Source organism: Artibeus jamaicensis, unplaced genomic scaffold (assembly GCF_021234435.1).
Source record: "Artibeus jamaicensis isolate MK-2021 breed Jamaican fruit bat unplaced genomic scaffold, CSHL_Jam_final scaffold_461, whole genome shotgun sequence".
NCBI classification, from domain to species: domain Eukaryota; kingdom Metazoa; phylum Chordata; class Mammalia; order Chiroptera; family Phyllostomidae; genus Artibeus; species Artibeus jamaicensis.
Genome location: NW_026522045.1, coordinates 6,362,724 through 6,379,323, shown reverse-complemented (window position 1 = coordinate 6,379,323; position 16,600 = coordinate 6,362,724). Strand labels below are relative to the sequence as shown.

Below are 16,600 nucleotides of genomic sequence, written 5' to 3'. Positions count from 1 at the left end.
TTATTTATTTTAATTGTTGTTCAAGTATAGTCTTCTGTCTTTTACTCCCATCCCAGACCACCCCCACAGTGCTCCCCACCCACCTACATTTCCACCCCCCTTAATTGTTGTCCATGTGTCCTTTATACTTGTTCCTGTAAACCCTCCCCCTTTTCCCCTGAAATTCCTTCCCCCTCCCCTCTGGTCACTGTCAGCCTATTCTCTATTTCAGTGTCTTTGGTTATATTTTGCTTGCTTGTTTGTTTTGTTGTTTAGGTTACTGTTAAAGGTGAGATCATATGGTATTTGTCTTTCACTGCCTGGCTTATTTCACTCAGCATAATGTTTTTCAGTTCCCTCCATGCTGTTGCAAAGGTTAGGAGCTCCTTCTTTGTTTCTGCTGCATAGAATAGCATTGTGTAAATGTACCATAGTTCTTGGATCCATTCATTTACTGCTGGGCACCTAGGTTGCTTCCAAAGCTTTGCTATTGTAAACTGTGCTGCTATGAACACTGGGGTGCATAGGTTCTTTTGGATTGGTGTTTCAGGGTTCTTAGGATATAATCCTAGAAGTGGAATTGCTGGGTCAAAAGGCAGTTCCATTTTTAGTTTTCTGAGAAAATTCCATACTGTTTTCCATAGTGGTTGTACCAGTCTGCAATCCACCAACAGTCAACCAGGGTCCCATTTTCCCCACAACCTATCCAACACTTGTGGTTTGTTGCTTTGTTTATGATGGCCATTCTGACTGGTGTAAAGCAGTATTTCATTGTGGTTTTAATTTGCATATTTCTTATAGCTAGTGATACTGAGCATCTTTTCATGTGTCTCTGGATCCTCTGTATGTCTTCCTTGGAGAAGTATCTGTTCAAGTCATTTGCCTACTTTTTAACTGAGTTGTTTGTCTTCTTAAAGTGGAGTCATGTAAGTTCTTTGTATATGTTGGAGATTAAACCCTTGTCTGAGGTATCACTGGCAAATGTGTTTTCCCATACAGTTGGTTCTCTTTTTATTTCATTACTGTTTCCTTTAGCCATGCAGAAGCTTTTAATTTTGATGAGATCCCATTTGTTTATTCTTTCCTTTATGTCTCTTGCTGTAGGGCACACATCAGACAAAATAGACTACAAAAAAAGGGGCCATAAAGAGAGACCCAGAAGGTCACTTCATAATACTTAAGGGAACAATCCACCAAGAAGACATAAACATTGTAAATATATGCACCCAACATAGGAGCACCCAAATATATAAAGAAAACCATAGAGGACTTCAAGAAACATATTGACAGCAACACAATTATAGTAGGGGATTTCAACACCCCACTGTCAAAAATGAACAGATCTTCCAAATAAAATATCAACAAAGATATTGTGGCACTGAACAACACCCTAGATGAAATGGAGTAAACTAATATATATATAGAGCCCTTCATCTCAAAGAAGCTAAATACACATTCTTTTCAAATGCACATGGAACATTTTCAAAGATAGACCACATGATAGGACACAAAACAAGCCTCAACAAATTCAAGAAAATTGAAATCATACCAAGCATTTTCTCTGACCACAAGGGACTGAAACTGGAAACCAACCTCAAGAGAAAAGACCCAAAACATTCAAAATCATGGAGATTGAATAGTATGCTATTAAACAACAAATTGGTCAAGAATGAAATTAGGGAAGAAATCAAAAAGTTTATGAAAACAAATGAAAATGAACTCATGACAATCCAAAACTTATGGGACACATCAAAGGCAGTCCTGACAGGGAAGTTCATAGCAATACAGGACTAGCTAAAAAAGATAGAAACATTTCAAAGAAACAACCTAACCCTACACCTACAAGAACTCAGGGAACAACAACAAAATTAGTGCAGAGCAAGTAGAAGGAAGAAAATAACCAAGATCAGAGCAGAATTAAATGACATAGAGACTAAGCACAATTCTAAAAATCAGTGAATCCAGGAGCTGGTTCTTTCAAAAGATAAACAAAATAGACAAGCCTTTAAGCAGGCTCATCAAGAAAAGAAGAGAAAGGACCCAAATAAACACAACCAGAAATGAAAGAGGAGAGATTACAACTTACACCACAGAAATACAAAGGATTTAAGAAATTACTATGAAGAACTGTATGCCAAGAAATTTGAAAACCTAGGTGAAATGGACAAATTTCTAGAAAAATATAATCTTCCAAAACTCAATGAAGAAGAAGCATAAAGCCTGAACAGACCAATAAGAGCAGATGAAATTGAAGCAGTAATCTAAAAACTCCCATCACACAAAAGCCCTTGACTAGATGGTTTCGCAGGAGAATTCTACAAAGCTTTTAGGAAGAGGTAACCCCTATCCTTCACAGATTATTCCAATAGTGTTAAATGTGGAGAAAAGGGAACCTTTTTGCATTGTTGGTCAGAATGGAAATTCATGTAGTAATTATGGAAAACAGTATGGAGAGTCTTCAAAAAGTTATAAATGTCAAAATCAGCTTGTCAAGGTGGAGGCATAGGTAAATGTGCATCATCTCCTCACACAATGACAGCAAAATTATAGCTAAACTAGAGAACAACTACCACTCAGAACTGTTAGAAAGTCAAGCTGTTAGGAAGTCCAACAACTAAGGAATTAAAAAAATCACATTCATCCAGTTGGGTAGGAGGGGCAGAAGGGCAAAGACATGAAGACATAGAATGGGCTAGTCCGAAACCCACGTGTGGTAGTTATAAAATGGAGAGATATCTCAGGAGTGAGGGACCCCAGCTCCACACCAGACACACAGCCCAGCATACTAGTGCCAGGATAAGACCCCATAAATCCTGGTTTTAAAAATCAGTGTGGGGGGTGGCTTAATGGAAGAAAATGTGGGATTTTCAGGCATCTCCTCTTGGAGGGCCCCACATATGGACTTACTCAGATTCACTCCCTCTGAGCACCAGCACTAGGGCAGCACCTTGAAGGGCACCAGTGGCATATGGGGAGAAACTGAAGTGTCTGGGAAGATGGCAAATGCTAGGGGACATCTTTCTCCCACATAGAACTGTAGACATTAGAAATCATTCCTTTCCTGGGCCCTACCCCACACAGAGCCATGGTGTAGTCACACCATATCAGAGTCTCCATCAACTTGGCTTGCATAGTTACCCCATACTGATGATTCCCTAAGGCTCTGCCCCATCCAAATTATGGGTTCACCCAAGCTGTTAAAAGTGGTTTTTTCCATATGAATATCTACACTACTCACAAGCTTCAGACCTTCCTAAATCTGATCAAACAAGCAACAGCTGAGGCCAGCCCCCATATCTGTCACTGAGTGGCCCCAGGCCTGGCACTAACAGCAGTCATTGGAAGATGACTTTATAGCTTATGCCAAGGCAACCCAGATACAGGTGGTGGCTGACCTTGGACCACACCGTTTGTGAAATGTCAGAGTCTCAACCAGTGGAAAGTTACAGACCATGTCAAAGCACCATCAACCAAGCACCTCTACAACCCATGGAGGGAAGTGGTTGCTGGACAGTGGTCACAGCCAGAGACACAGAATGATATTTCATAATATTCAATGGAGGAATTTTTCAAGAACACATAAACATTATAAACATATATTCACCCAACATAGGAGCACCCAAATATATAAGGAAAATCTTGGAGGACTTCGAGAAAAATATAGACAGCAATCCAGTTATACTAGGGGATTTTAACACCCCAATGTCAACAATGGATAGATCATCCAAACAAAATATCAACAAGGATATTACAGCATTGAACAATGCCCTATATCAGATGGACTTAATAGTTATGTTTAGAACCTTTCATCCCAAAGAAGCAAAATACACATTCTTTTCAAATGCACTTGGAACATTTTCAAAGATAAACCACATGATAGGACACAAAAAAGACTCAACAATTTCAAGAAAATTGAACGAATATCAAATTTTTTCTCAGACCACAAGGGTCAGAAACTAGAAACAGACATGAAGGAAAAAAACTCAAAAACACTCAAATTCATGGAGATTAAATAGCATGCTATTAAACAATGAATCAGTCAAGAAGGAGATCAAAGAAAAAATTAAAAAGTTTCCAGAAACAAATTAAAATGAACACAAAACAGTCCAAAATTATGGGACACAGCAAAGGCAGTTCTGATAGGGAAGTTCATAGTGATACAGGCCTACCTAACAAAGATAGAAACATTTCATTCAAACAAACAATGTAACCCCACATCTACAAAAACTGAAGGAACAACAGCAAGCAAAGCCCAGAGCAAGTAGAATGAAGGAAATAACCAAGATCAGAGCAGAATTAAGTGACATAGAGACTAGAACAACAATCCAAAGGATCAATAAATCCAGGAGCTGGTTCTTCAAAAAGATAAACAAAATTGACAAGCCTTTAATCAGACTCCTCAAGAAAAAAAGATATAGCCCAAACAAATCAAATCAGAAATGAAAGAGGAGAGATTACAATGAACACCACACAAATAAAAAAGATTATAAGAAATTATTATGAACAGCTATGTGCTAAGAAATTTGAAAAGCTGGGTGAAATGAACAAATTTCTAGAAACATGTAATCTTCCAAAACTGAATAAAAAGGATGCAGTAAGCCTTAACAGACTGATAATAGCTGGAGAAATCGACCCAATAATCAAAAAACTCCTGGCACACAAAAGCCCTGGACCAGATGGTTTTACAGGAGAATTTTACAAAACATTTAAGGAAGAGCTAATCCCTGTCTTCAAACCATTCCAAAATATCTAGGAAGAAGGAAAACTCTCAAACTACTTTTGTGAAGCCAGCATCTTCCTAATCCAAAAACCAGATAAAGACACACAAAAAAAGGAAGAAAACTACTGACCAATATCACTGATAAACAGCAATGCTAAATTCCTCAACAAAATATTTGCAAATCACAAACAGCAATACATCAAAAAGATCATACATCATGATTCAGCAGGATTCACCCCAGGGATGCAAGGATGGTACAATATTCACAAATCAATAAATGTAATACATCACATAAACAAAAGGAAACACAAAAATCACATGATCCTATCAACAGATGCAGGAAAGTATTTGATATGGTACAGAACCCATTTCTGACAAAAGTACTCAGCAAACTGGGAGTAGATGGTGCATATCTTCACATAGTAAAGGGCATATACAAGAAACCTACAGCCAACAGCATATTCAATGGGCAAAAACTAAAAGCTTTTCCACTACGATAAAGAACAAGATAAGGATGTCAGCTTTCACCACTTCTATTCAACATAGTATTGGAAGTCCTAGCCAGAGAGTTCAGATAAGAAAAGGAAATAAAAGGCATCCAAACTGGGAAGGAGAAAGTAAAACTGTCAATGTTTGCAGATGACATGATAGTGTAAATAGAAAACCGCATAAGCCCTGGATGGTGTGGCTCAGTAGATTGAGCACTGGCCTGAGAATCAAAGTGTCACCAGTTTGATTCCCAGGAAGGGCACATGTCTGAGTTGTGGATCAGGTCCCCCATAGGGAGTGTGTGAGAAGCAACCACACACTGATATTTCTCTTTCTCTCTTTCTCCATCCCCTCCCCTCTGTCTAAAAATAAATAAATTCTTTAAAAAAACCCTTATAGATTCCACCAAAAAACTGCTTGAGTTAATAAGTGAATTTGTCAAAATAGTGGGATACAAAGTCAGTATTCTGAAATTGAAGGCATTTTTGTACATGAATAACAAAATATCAGAAACAGAAATCTGGGAAAAGCGTCTCATTTGCTGTAGCAACAAGAAAAATAAAGTACCTAGGAATAAACCATACCAAGAAAGTAAAAAAAGACCCATACTCAGAAAACTACACAACTCTTAAGAAATAAATTAAGAAAGACAAAAATAAATGGAAGCATATACCATGTCCATGGATTGGAAGAATTAACATCAGCAAAATGTCCATACTACCCAAAGCAATTTATTGATTCAATGAAATACCTATTAAAGTACCAATGGCATATTTCACAGACATAGAACAAACACTGCAAAAATTTATATGGAACCATAAACGACCCCGAATAGCAGCTGCAATTTTGAGAAAGAAGAACAAAGTAGGAGGGATTACAATACCTGATATAAAACAGTATTACAAGGCCACTGTAATCAGAACAACCTGGTACTGACATAAGAACACACACATAGATCAATGAAACAGAATAGAGAGCTCAAAAATAAACCCAAGTCTCTATGGTCAACTACTATTTGACAAAGGAGGCAGAAGTATAAAATAGAGTAAAAAAAAGCATCTTCAGGAAATGGTGTTGAGAGATTTTTGACAGCTACATGAAAAAAAAAAGAAACTCAACCACCAACTTACACCATACAGAATAATACATACAAGGTGAATAAAATACATTTAAAAAGTTGCAATACTTTACAAGTCCTAGAGAAAAACATAGGCAGGAGAACCTCAGATATTCCATGCAGCAATATTTTCACTGATCTGTCCCTTAGAGCAAGGGACATCAAGGAACAAATAAATGGGATCTCATCAAAATAAAAAGCTTTTGCATGACCACAAAAATATTAGCAAAATGAAAAGGGAACTAACAGTATGGGAAAATATATTTGCCAATGACACCTCAGACAAAGCTTGATCTCCAAAACATAAAAGAACTCACATGACTCCACTTCAGGAAGACAAACAACCCAATGAAAAAAATGATAAAGGACCTAAACAGACACTTTTCTATGGAGGACATAGAGAGGGCCCAGGGACATATGAAAGGATGCTCAGCGTCACTTGCTATCAGAGGGATGCAAATTAAAACCACAATGAAATACCAATTCACACCAGTGAGAATGGCCATCATGAATAAATCAACAAACAACAAGTGTTGGAGAGGATGTGGAGAAAAAGGAACTCTAGCACACTGTTGGTAGGAATGCAGACTGGTGCAGCCACTGTGGAAAACAGTATGGAAATTCCTCAAAAAACTAAAAATGGAACTGCCTTTTGACCCAGCAATTCCACTGCTGGGATTATATCCTAAAAACCCTGAAACACCAATCCATAAGAACTTATGCACTCCAATGTTCATAGCAGGACAGTTTACAATAGCCAAGTGTCGGAAGCAACCTAAGTGCCCATCAGTAAGTGAGTGGATCAAAAAGCTGTAGTACATTTAAGCAGTGGAATATTACACAGCAGAAAGAAAGAAAGAAAGAAAGAAAGAAAGAAAGAAAGAAAGAAAGGAAGGAAGGAAGGAAGGAAGGAAGGAAGGAAGGAAGGAAGGAAGAAAGAAAGAAAGAAAGAAAGAAAGAAAGAAAGAAAGAAAGAAAGAAAGAAAGAAAGAAAGAGGAGAAATAGTGCATGCAACAGACTCCACTCCTACATTACTACTACCCTTTGCAACAACATGGATGGATCTAGAGAGCATTATGTTAAGTGAAGTAAGCCAGGCAGTGGAAGACAAATGCCATATGATCTCACTTATAAGTGGAACCTATTCATTACAGTAAGATTTTCCTCATGTTTTCAAGTTATCTGGTGGATAACTAAATAAAATGGAATATGGAGGGGAATTTGTTTCTTATCCTACAATACAAAAACTGCACCAGAGTGCATAAATGATGTAAATGTAGAAAGAATTCAATTATTTCTTTTATAATCCCAAATTAATGGTAGTTATTCCATTTGGTTTATGAACCATTTGCTCCTTTTATGAAAAGGAGAAGATTAGATAGAAGAAATGAACATAAGAGTTTTCTTAAGAACAGTGGTGTGGAGTCAAGGAAGTACAGATTTTCTGAGTTTCGATTTGAGTATTATTTCAATATTACCCAATGATGATGGTGATGATGATAATGACAACACTGATAATTATGATCAAAGATCTAACATTCTCTGAAGGCCATGAATTTTGTATAGTTCTCTACACTTACTTTACACAGCAGTCTTTGGGATTATATTGGGTTACACTAATTTTACACATGATAGAACCAATCAGCCCCACACTTCTTATAAGTATAGAATACAATTCTAGTCAGTGCTTTACCATTGTACTAGATCTACTCTTTAAGATGATAAATTTCCAGGACTTGGAGACTGGTTGTTATAAAACTTCACAGTATGAGCCATGTACACAACAGGAATCCATTGAGTATTCACCTAATACCATACCTTGATGATGATGATAATGATGATAATGATGCTGATAACAGCAATGATGGTGGTGGAAAGGAAGTTTTCTCCTTGATCTAAGAGTTTTGTTTGGGGACCCCACAAATGGCCTTGTCTCCAAGATAGTGTCTTCCAAGAAAGAAGATAAGTGATTCATGCAAAGTCACATATTATAAAGAGAATAGCCCAGATTGGAATTCAAATTCATCTGGCTCTAAAGCCATGTACTTAACCACTTTGCTTTCCTAACCCTAAGATTTGAATTTCATCTTTATATTATGGCCCAAGAAGTCCTTTAGGATGTCAGAAAAAGTGGTAATGATTCCTCAGATAACAGACCTAAACAGCAAGGGTCATAATGGCATTGCTTCTTCCACCATCAGTGCCTTCACACCAATTCACAGCTTGAGTGCCCTGGCCCCCAAGTTGTAGCCTGGACCTATAATGCATATGGGTGTTCACACAGAAGGAAGCATCCTTTTTCTCTTGAGCTGTAGAACCACGTACTTTTCAAGATCTTTACCTGGAGTCTCCTCTGCCTCTGGGCCTAGGCTGATGCAGACATCACAAGCACTGCACCAGGCACACAGAGCTAAAGTCACCACAGAACCACCCAAGCAGACCAGGGCACATGCAAGGCACTTATGGGAGTATGAACAAGTGAACAGGTAAGAGAGGGATAGGGAGATCTTGTTGGAGCTCCATCCTCATTTTCATCCAGACTGTTTTGGGAGATAGTTACCTGTACTCTGAGAGAAGGGACACCTCTTTCTGCTTTCACTCTAAATTCCCTGGTCAGGCCCAGTTCAGACAACTACTTGGCCAAATACTATCTCAACAAATGTTTCAGTTAGAAATCTTGGGGGTTTTATCTCCTCCCCTACAAAAGGATAAAAGTTTACAAAAAAAAATAAAAGGAAAAGGAAGGAAAGGTAAAGTGTTCTGACTTACAATGTGGATACTTGTCCTCCAGGTAAGTATGTGCAAGACAGTCCAACATCAGCCCAAGAGAGTTTGGTGCCTGCTGCAGGCTGGAGCAAAGAAACCAATGTTAGATTCCCCTGGAGAGGAATGTGGTTTGGATGAGTCCTTCCACATCCTTCCCTAGCACCACCCCTCAGATCACCAGGTGGATGGGTTCATCTTGTCTGTAAAATTGTCACAGTGAGCGCCTGGATCCTCATCTCACTCCAGCCAGAATCCAGCCAGTCCAAAAACCACCAGTTTGCTATAACTTTGAACACTAGTCTAGAGACGTGAAGATCCCCCCAAATGGCATCAGACTGTAAAAAGGGGGCACAGGGCTGTTTCACTGTTTCATGAGTTGATCACAAAAAAAAAGAACTTGGGTGTATTTTATTGACATTGGAAAAAGTGAATGCATGGCCAAACATGGTGTATTGTCAAAAAAAAATAGGTGGGGAGCACTGGGGGGGGGTGGGCTGGGATGGGAGTAAAAAACAGAAAACTGTACTTCAACAATAATTAAATAAAAATAATATTTGAAAAAAGGCATCTTACTTAGGGGGAATCCCCCCATACCCAAATATCTTCTGGAGGGCAGATCCCTTGTAGTACAAGCTTCCCCCGCTGGATGAGTGTTCTAGGAATCCATCTGTATCAGTGTAAAAGCTGGTATTCTTGTGAGAGGATGCATTTGGCCTCAGTGAATTTGTTTTGAAGACTCAAGACCTTTACCTGTTTCATGATGGGTGATTTACAATCCCACCTGCCCACAATGCACTGAGAGTTCAGCAGTTGTTGCCCAAACACGGATTGACCACCATGCCGCACATTCCCTAGTCACCCAATCTTGCGCCAAGCAACTTTTTTGTTTCGCTGCATGAAAAAAAAAAATCCCCAAAAAGATAAGTTTTTGCCATGAAGGAGAGATGTTAAAAAAAAAAAAGCAGAAGCACTAAAAGGCATCAAAATTGATGAGTTCAAAACTGTTTTGAGCAGTGGAAAAAATGTGTCAATAGGTTTATTGCATGAAATGGAGAGTAATTTGAAGGTGACTGAAGTTTAAACATATAAGAATAAATACACAATTTTTATAAACAAATTCCTTTTTTGAGGGGATCTCCCCTCATATATTACATTCCCTCCCTTGGCTTTTTATATTGTCTTTCTTTGTTAAAGGTAATCTGAAATTTTTGTATAAATCTATCAATATAAAGTTCATACTTTAAAAATAAATGTTGTTATAGAATTCTACTTCCTGAATTTCAATAAACATTCAGCAATATTTTCTTCTAATTGTTTTATCATTCATATTTGTAATATTGGAATGCGTATATACATGTATATATATATATATATATATATATATATATATATATATCAGGTGTCCTCATGCTTCAGTATGTATCATAATCAGTTGGAGGAACTTGTGAACTGTTATTTCTACAGCCTACCTTTAGTCAATGGGTAGGACCTGTAAATCAGTATTTAAAAATGTTCCCCAGGTGATTATTCAAGACTGATAAAACATTTGGAGTGCCACAAAACATTCTCCGTTTAAACAATTTAACTAAAAATCTGTCACAGAATTTTGAGACCCATTAAAACAAATATTAATGAGAAAAAACATTTGGAGTGGAGTCCTTTGCATGCACTATTTCTTTTTGGAATTGCTTGTCATAATACTAAAGAAACAAAAAAAGATTTGTATATTATAGTCAAAAGCAGAATTTACAAACCTACTGGTTCTTTATAAATAATCAAGAAATTAAATACTAAAACATGATGTGTCAGTTAAACACAAGTATGTGGGGATATCAGGAGGAAAAGATAGTCTGATCTGTAGGAGAAACATAATTCCTAACATTTACAGAATAGCCATTTGACATTAAGTGCATTTATAAAGTTCTTACTGCCTTCGCAAGTTTTTTTTTTCTTTTCCACGTTTCAACTGGGAATAGGATGAGGAAAAGGAAACTAGTCTTTTAGCTGTTTCCTGTATTGTTTTGTGCAGTTTATGCATATTCTAAACCAGTAAAGCGGGCCCACCAGGAGCCTTCAGGGATAATCTCACATGAGAAGGAAGATAGAATCTTAGTCCTTAGACCTAGGGCAGCAACTCTGACTACAGCATTTTGCACTCAACCTTGTACCTGTCCAACTATTAAAATGGACTCATTGTGTGACTCCTATGGATAGGAGGGGTTGTAGGAATGAAAAACAAAAGGGGCTGTTTTGCTAAGAATTCTGCGAGATGTTGTGACCCAAGAAACCCTGGAACAATTCTCACCTGTGTTGAGTGTCACTATAAAGCAGAAAGAGGCTTTAGAAAACCAAGCGGACAGTCCAGCCCACTGGGGACTCCAAGTAACTCAGTGGGGTTTGGGTACTGAAGGACTTCACTGCCCCAGCAGAGAGCAAAGGACACAGCAGAAGAGCAGCAATACTCAACAGACATAAAAGGACCCAAGGGTGGAGCTCACCAGCAGAGGATGGGCATGGAAACCCCATCTCCTCACCTATTATACTTGTTCCAGAGCACAGGTGGAGTAATGCCAGGGCCCTCCCTCAGATAACTTTGGTCTGCAGTAGGTTGGGGTTTTGTATGCACAGGTGTGAACAAAAGCCCACCAAGCACAGTTCCATGTCCCCTCCTTTGTTTCCCACAGAAGCTCTGAGGCAAATGCTTTCCCCATGAAAAGACCAGGTCTTAAGCATGTCTGCAATTGCCAATTTTATTATTCTGGCTGAGAGATCCAGAGGTGATTTGATGTTTACATTTTAATAGTTACTTCATCAAGAGTTTAGATGCCCCCATTGCCCTTATAAGCTGGTTGCAAATTACTTGATTCTCTTATTTAAAAAAAATTAATTCTTTGACACTTGTTCATTAAAAATTACATATAAACAGAAAGCTCACAGCACATAGAAATAAGCAGTTGTTTTTGATGTATGTACGTATGTATACACACACCCCCACACACTTAATTTGGGATTTTTATCCTACATAACATGAGCTGATACTAAATATGCTTTGTAACTCGTTATGTTTTACTTTATAACATGGAATGAACACATTTTCATGCATTTGTGTGAAACTTCCCAACTGAAAAATGGACCTGGAAAATGGGTGAAAATACAAAATTCAGTAAGGTACTGGTAACAAGGAAAACTACGTAAAACAAAATTCCACCAGGTGAGTAAAAGTAAAATGAAGGTAAAAGATACATCAGGAAATGCTAACAGAAAGAAAGCAGGGGCCAGATTTTACTATCAGATTAAAAAAATATAATTCAAGGCCTAAAGCACACAGGATAAGGACGTCTGCGTGAATGTCTTTGCTTCCAATGCATCATCACAAACTTGTTTCTTACTCTTCTTATTTCTTCCCTAAGCCTTTCCAACTCATCTACTCCTGTTAGCATTTCTTCAGGGTCCAAATGCCTAACGGGACTGTCCTCTTTAAATTCCTGGACAGGTTGAGTCAGCCCGTTACTAAGGTTTCCCTCTGCCACCTGTGGTACATCTTCTGAAGGATGGTCTTCCTCAGCGTTTGGCATGTTCTGTGGTTTTCCTTCACTTTCTTCAGAAGACTTTTGCATGTTGAGTATTTTTCAATTATTCCCCTTTCGAATAAATTAATCCTAGAAAACAAGGAAACAAAACAACTAGATGCCAGGCAAACAGACCAGCAGCCAGAGTATGGTTTCCCAGAGAAAGTGGTCTTTTCTCATTCAGACCCCTAATTGTCAAAGTTTTCCAAAACTTGACAAAAAAGAAGGCTGGATCTGCAAGCTCAGAACTCCCTGACTCCACCCCTTCCTCCACTTCCATTTCCCTCCCCCTCTCATTCCAGCTCCATCTTCTATAACTCAAGCTTTAGTCCACCATTTCCCAGCAGGCCCTGCTAACAGGGAAGAAATACAGCTGCGCAGAAGCAATTAACCCCTCCCTCACCGCAGGTCTCGGACACTCCCATCCTTTTCTAAGCCATTCCAACCTCCTGCTCTCACCTGGGACCAGCTGGTCCGGTCTCTGGCCTCCCCTCCCCCTTCCATGCCCTCACTCCCGCCTCATTTCCGCCACAGACTCTGCAAAGACCTCCTGGCGTAATGCAGATGGGGAGAGGCTCCTGCGGTGACTGCGAGATGTGCTTTGGTGTCACCCACACTCCCACATCAAGGGAACAGAGGCAATTGCACTCTTACACTGACCTGTAGGGATCCAGGGAATTTTTCTCCTTCTTCCCTCACTCGATTTGTCTCTCTCCCCCAAAGACGAAGAGTCCTGCAGACCGACAGGAGTCCTTGGTGAGGAAGCCAGTACCCTAATCACAGGTCCCCTTAACGATTCTAGGCCTCGTTTGTCTAAAGTTTCCCCACGTCCTCATCCTCTCTTTCCTTTTAAGGTAACCCCCTTCCCCCTCCCCCGGTGCCCACTGATTCCCTGCAAACGGAATGGAAGACACAAGTTATTTCCAAATTGCTTCTGTCTCTCTCACGCGCAACCCTCAATTAACTACACTTCTCCCTCTCCACCCCTACCCCCACCAAACAGCCCAAAATTTCCTGCACAATAATGGGAGTTTGGCGGAACCATAATGTTTGAGAAAGCAGTTCCAGCCTCACTTCATTTCTGTTCTCGAACTCCTTGAGTCCAGGGTCCTCAAGGCAGCTCTCACCTTTACACTCACCTGAGACGACCCGGGCCACTGTACTCCTCCAGCAATAGGGAAATGCTACAGGGAAACAGGCCCCGACTATAAGGACTTCTGCACACGTCGACTCCTGGTCACGTGAGGATCGTACGTCATCAATGAGCTGGAGTCCTCAATTACCCCTCCCATTTAACACTGCAGCCCTCCCCCCTGCATTCCTTTAACTTGATGATATCAATCTTTTATCGTTATTTTTCAATCAGAGACAATAAAATGGTATTTCTCCCTGCGGTTTCTACTTTTCTTCTTCGGATTACCAAGGAGGATCAACCTCTTGAGTTTAATGGACCATTTCTCTCTTTTCTTTGGGGAATCATCTTCTTCACTCTCCTGCTCCGAATTTACCCACCTGCCTTCCTCCCCCCAACATTCTACAGTCCATCCTTTCCCCTGGAGTCGTATTTAGCATTAAAATGGATGAAGTTGTAGACGGAGGGTGGGGGAAGACTAGAAATAAATTTAAGAGTGAAGGTGTGGGGCTTTTTTTTCTATTTTCTTGAATAGATGAGTTTTTGTGTAATGTTTTAAACAGCATACTTTAAAAGTATTTTAAAAAAAGATGCCAAGAGCAATATTTGACACATTATGGAGGACAAATTAGTTATATCAATGTCAAGACTTTGGAAAAGCTTTCTAACAGCTATGAATGAAATGAAAGTTTACAACAATATATTGAAATGTTAGAAAAGAAACTTTTCAAGCTTTTGTCAACATAAGGAACATTCAAACCTGTAGAGATTTTTTTTGTGAGTTTATTTGAGCCGAACTGACAACAAACGCCAGGAAGCAAAACCTCAAAGAAATTGAGATAATGCTCCAGAGAATGATAGTTTTGCACATAATTTAATATATTACAATAAAAATAAAAGGATAAGTGGGTTACATGAAATCCATTGGTGATGGATTAGGGAGGCAGGAGAAAGCAAAGTGGGGGAACCTCTGAGATTGGATAAAAAGTAAAATGATAGATACATCTTTTATGTAGGTGAATACAGGATAGCAACAGTCAACAATTAACAAGATAAGAATAACAATGAAGACATGGTCTCCCCATGGTTCAGTGCCTGTGCTTTAAGGGGTCTGGGAAAAAGAAATTAGACATTCCAAAAGTATATTATCGGAGACACCAAAAAACAAGAGAAGGCTCAGTTAAGATAAACACTGACCTTTGTTAGGGAAAAATACTGGCCTAGAACATGACTACCTATCATGACCTGCTTTTAGTTAGAAACTTTTTAATTTCAGATCATCCTATGTGGTTACTTTGGTCTCTGAATTGGTAAGGCTGCCTTGCAGGCCTCCCCTGAGCTTGTCAGGTTTAATATGTGGTCCGTTTCTCTCACACATCCCCCTTTTTGTCATAAATCAATCCAAAGGATGCATTGATGACCAACCCTTTGGTTACATAAGTTCCCACAGTGTTAGGAAGGCTGCATTCCTAGAAGGTTTCAGTGTTATCAGTTGCCTTGCTAAACAATGGACTATTGGGGAATGGGGCTAGACTGTAACCTTGGATGAAAGTCTAGGTCCGATTTTTTTTTTTCTTCAATGTGAAAGGCTGGCAGATGGGAGGCAGTCAGGTCTTATAAGCCTTTATTAAGAAAAATGCTAAATGAAATAAGCAGTCAGAGGAAGACAAATACCATATGATTTCATTCATATGTGGAATCCAATGAACAAACTGAATTAACAAGCAAAATAAAGACAGACTCATAGATGGAGAGCAGGATAACAGCCAAGGGGCAGGGGTAGATGAGGGGGTGGAGGAATCAGGCAAAAAGGAAAAAGGACTCATGGACATGGACAACTGCCTAGGGATATAGGCAGGGATATAATGGGAGTAAATGGTAACAGAAAACATACAATAAAAAATAAGATAAAGGTGACAAAAAACTCAAAAAAGAAAAAGAAAAACACTTGGGATCATTTCTAACTTAAGAGCTATCACAATCCAGGTTTTGTTTCCTGTCTTACTTTTTAATATTTTGCGTCTAGTATAATATTCACTTATACTTTGAGGGCACACCATACACCTTTATAATTTTTATAATCTGATCATGAGATGGGTTTCTATTTACTATAGCCCAGTTACTTCCCATCGGAAGTACTCAGGTGCTGCTATTAATTTGATTCCCAATAGTTGAGCAATTAGAAGCTATAACGTTAAGTTTTAATTGGGGCCAAGACTACAAAAACATAATGTTGTAAATTACAATCATCATCTAAAAAATTCCAGAGGCCAGGAGTACAGGTAGAGTTTTATAAGTAAAATTGTCTGTGCCTCGGCAGCAGTTATAGATGACCATATTTTTATAGTCATTTTAGCTTCTATCTGAATTAATATAGTTAATAATATTTGTTGGGTTAGGGAGTAGGCACATTCAGGATAGACTATCTCCTTTTAACCTCTAAAAATATATACCTCCCCCTAGTTGGTGTAGGTCAGTGGTTGAGTGCCTGCCTGTGAATCAAAAGGTCACCTGCCTGGGAATCAAAGATATCAATTCCCAGTCTAGGGCACATGCCTGGGTTGTGGGCCAGGTCCCCAGCAGGAGGTGTGCGAGAGGCAACCACACATTGATGTTTCTTTTCCTCTCCTTCTCCCTCCCTTCCACCTGTCTAAAAAATAAATAAGTACAATCTTTAAAAATTAAAGATTAAAAAAATACACACCTCTTTCCATCTTTTTGCAGTAACGTTTCTTCTGAATTTCAAAACAGAAGCCATAAAAAGAATATTATTCCTGGCTGGTGTAGCTCAGTAGATTGAGCGCGGGCCTGCCAACCAGACAATCGC

General features: G+C 39.0%; 1 protein-coding gene across 2 annotated transcripts; it reads right to left on the bottom strand.

The window, feature by feature from the left end:
* Positions 1 to 11,801: 11,801 nt before the first annotated feature.
* Positions 11,802 to 13,882, bottom strand: TCEAL8 (transcription elongation factor A like 8). 2 transcript variants are annotated; one of them, XM_053657504.1, is made up of 3 exons: positions 13,781 to 13,882; positions 13,302 to 13,374; positions 11,802 to 12,731 (listed from the first exon to the last, which is right to left on the bottom strand). In XM_053657504.1, exon 3 carries the CDS (start codon positions 12,687 to 12,689, stop codon positions 12,381 to 12,383), a length of 309 nt encoding a protein of 102 aa, XP_053513479.1. In that variant the 5' UTR covers positions 12,690 to 12,731; positions 13,302 to 13,374; positions 13,781 to 13,882; the 3' UTR covers positions 11,802 to 12,380. The 2 variants fall into 2 exon arrangements, with proteins under 2 accessions (XP_053513479.1, XP_053513480.1); XM_053657505.1 differs by lacking the exon at positions 13,302 to 13,374.
* Positions 13,883 to 16,600: the final 2,718 nt, after the last annotated feature.